General features: G+C 46.2%; 1 protein-coding gene across 1 annotated transcript in view; it reads right to left on the bottom strand.

Moving 5' to 3' along the window:
- Window positions 1-888: 888 nt before the first annotated feature.
- LOC108676492 (mothers against decapentaplegic homolog 3) overlaps window positions 889-1,685 on the bottom strand; it is a gene marked incomplete at its 5' end in the record, with an annotated part of 2,119 nt that continues 1,322 nt past the window's right edge. Inside the window, 1 exon segment of the mRNA XM_018164571.2 lies at window positions 889-1,050. Coding sequence (XP_018020060.1) covers window positions 930-1,050 — 121 coding nt within the window.

The following is a 1,685-nucleotide window of genomic DNA, read 5'->3' as shown; positions in this document are numbered from 1 at the left end:
ATTAATTCCTTAAACGTATGTTCATTGACATCCATATCTTTTTAATAAAGTCAGATAAATTATCACTGAAATCATCCACTTAAGCTTGAAAAGTGGCAAAGCTTGCTTCCTCCAATAAAAGATTCCATAAAAGTGATCGTTACGATTCAATTTTAAATTTCCCCGCTGTGAAGGGAAGATGCAAGCCAAGACGTGGATTTCATGGATAACCCTCTACCGCCTGACATGAGTAACAGGAGCAATATTGTCACAAGCCTACTGCCCAAAAATGATACGTTCTAGTGAGCGCAAAATGACTTGCACTGATGGTTGCCGCCACGTACGACAACTTTAAAATGTTCTCTGTTGCGTACAAACGTCCTCAGGTTGCTACACTCACTAGTTTACGTATAATTTGCCGCCACGTACGACAACTTTAAAATGTTCTCTGTTGCGTACAAACGTCCTCAAGTTGCTACACTCAATAGTTTACGTATAGGTAATTTAAGTTGAAAGTTATGTTCCAGAGAGTGACATACGGCAGTAGAGGGTTACTAGAGATATTAAAATGCAATGAGAAGCCTTGGTTGAAACGCAGAAATCTTGGTCAAACGAAGACCCAACGAATTCCTCATCAGAACATGGCTGGAAAATTCACATGGAATCACTCATAATGATAGAACAGCTAGAATTAAGGGCCGTAGAAGCCAGACATCCTTACAAGCGACAAATTACGAACATGGCGTGGGCAGATATATAAATAAATGGTTTCTACTAACCGTGAACTTTCAATTCTAAATAATGAAAGATTACATCTGCTCATGCAGTAACTGCACCAGACTGCAGTAACTGCACCAGACTGCAGTAACTGCACCAGACTGCAGTAACTGCATCAGACTGCAGGACTGCAGTAACTGCACCAGACTGTAGGACTGCAGTAACTGCACCACTTAAGACTTGGAGCTGCAGAGACGGGGGCAGTCCATCTGTGTCAGGACGCGGTCCAGCCACTGCATGGGGCCGTTGAGGTGCAGCTCGATCCAGCACGGCGTCGACGTCACCAGCTGACGCCTGCAACATGTTCACTTCTTAGGTACTAATACTCGAGTACTGAGTACTTGAATACTTGTACCATTCAGTACCTACTGAGTAGTACTTAATTCATAACTACTAAGTACCTAATCCTTACGTACAAGTACCTCAGTGCAGTGTACCTTATTTAGTGTAGATGAGATATAGAATAAATAAATAATCTCACCTTGACCCTCTTCGTACTGCACATTTCTTAGACGCACCTGTACTGCACGCCTCTTAGCAGCACCTGTACTGCACGCCTCTTAGCCGCACCTGTACTGCACGCCTCTTAGCAGCACCTGTACTGCACGCCTCTTAGCCGCACCTGTACTGCACGCCTCTTAGCAGCACCTGTACTGCACGCCTCTTAGCCGCACCTGTACTGCACGCCTCTTAGCAGCACCTGTACTGCACGCCTCTTAGCCGCACCTGTACTGCACGCCTCTTAGCAGCACCTGTACTGCACGCCTCTTAGCAGCACCTGTACTGCACGCCTCTTAGCAGCACCTGTACTGCACGCCTCTTAGCAGCACCTGTACTGCACGCCTCTTAGCAGCACCTGTACTGCACGCCTCTTAGCAGCACCTGTACTGCACGCCTCTTAGCAGCACCTGTACTGCACGCCTCTTAGC

This window comes from Hyalella azteca, unplaced genomic scaffold (genome assembly GCF_000764305.2).
Source record: "Hyalella azteca isolate HAZT.00-mixed unplaced genomic scaffold, Hazt_2.0.2 contig14024, whole genome shotgun sequence".
NCBI lineage: Eukaryota > Metazoa > Arthropoda > Malacostraca > Amphipoda > Hyalellidae > Hyalella > Hyalella azteca.
The sequence above is the reverse complement of the archived record's forward strand: the minus strand, read 5'-3'. Positions and strand labels throughout refer to the sequence as shown.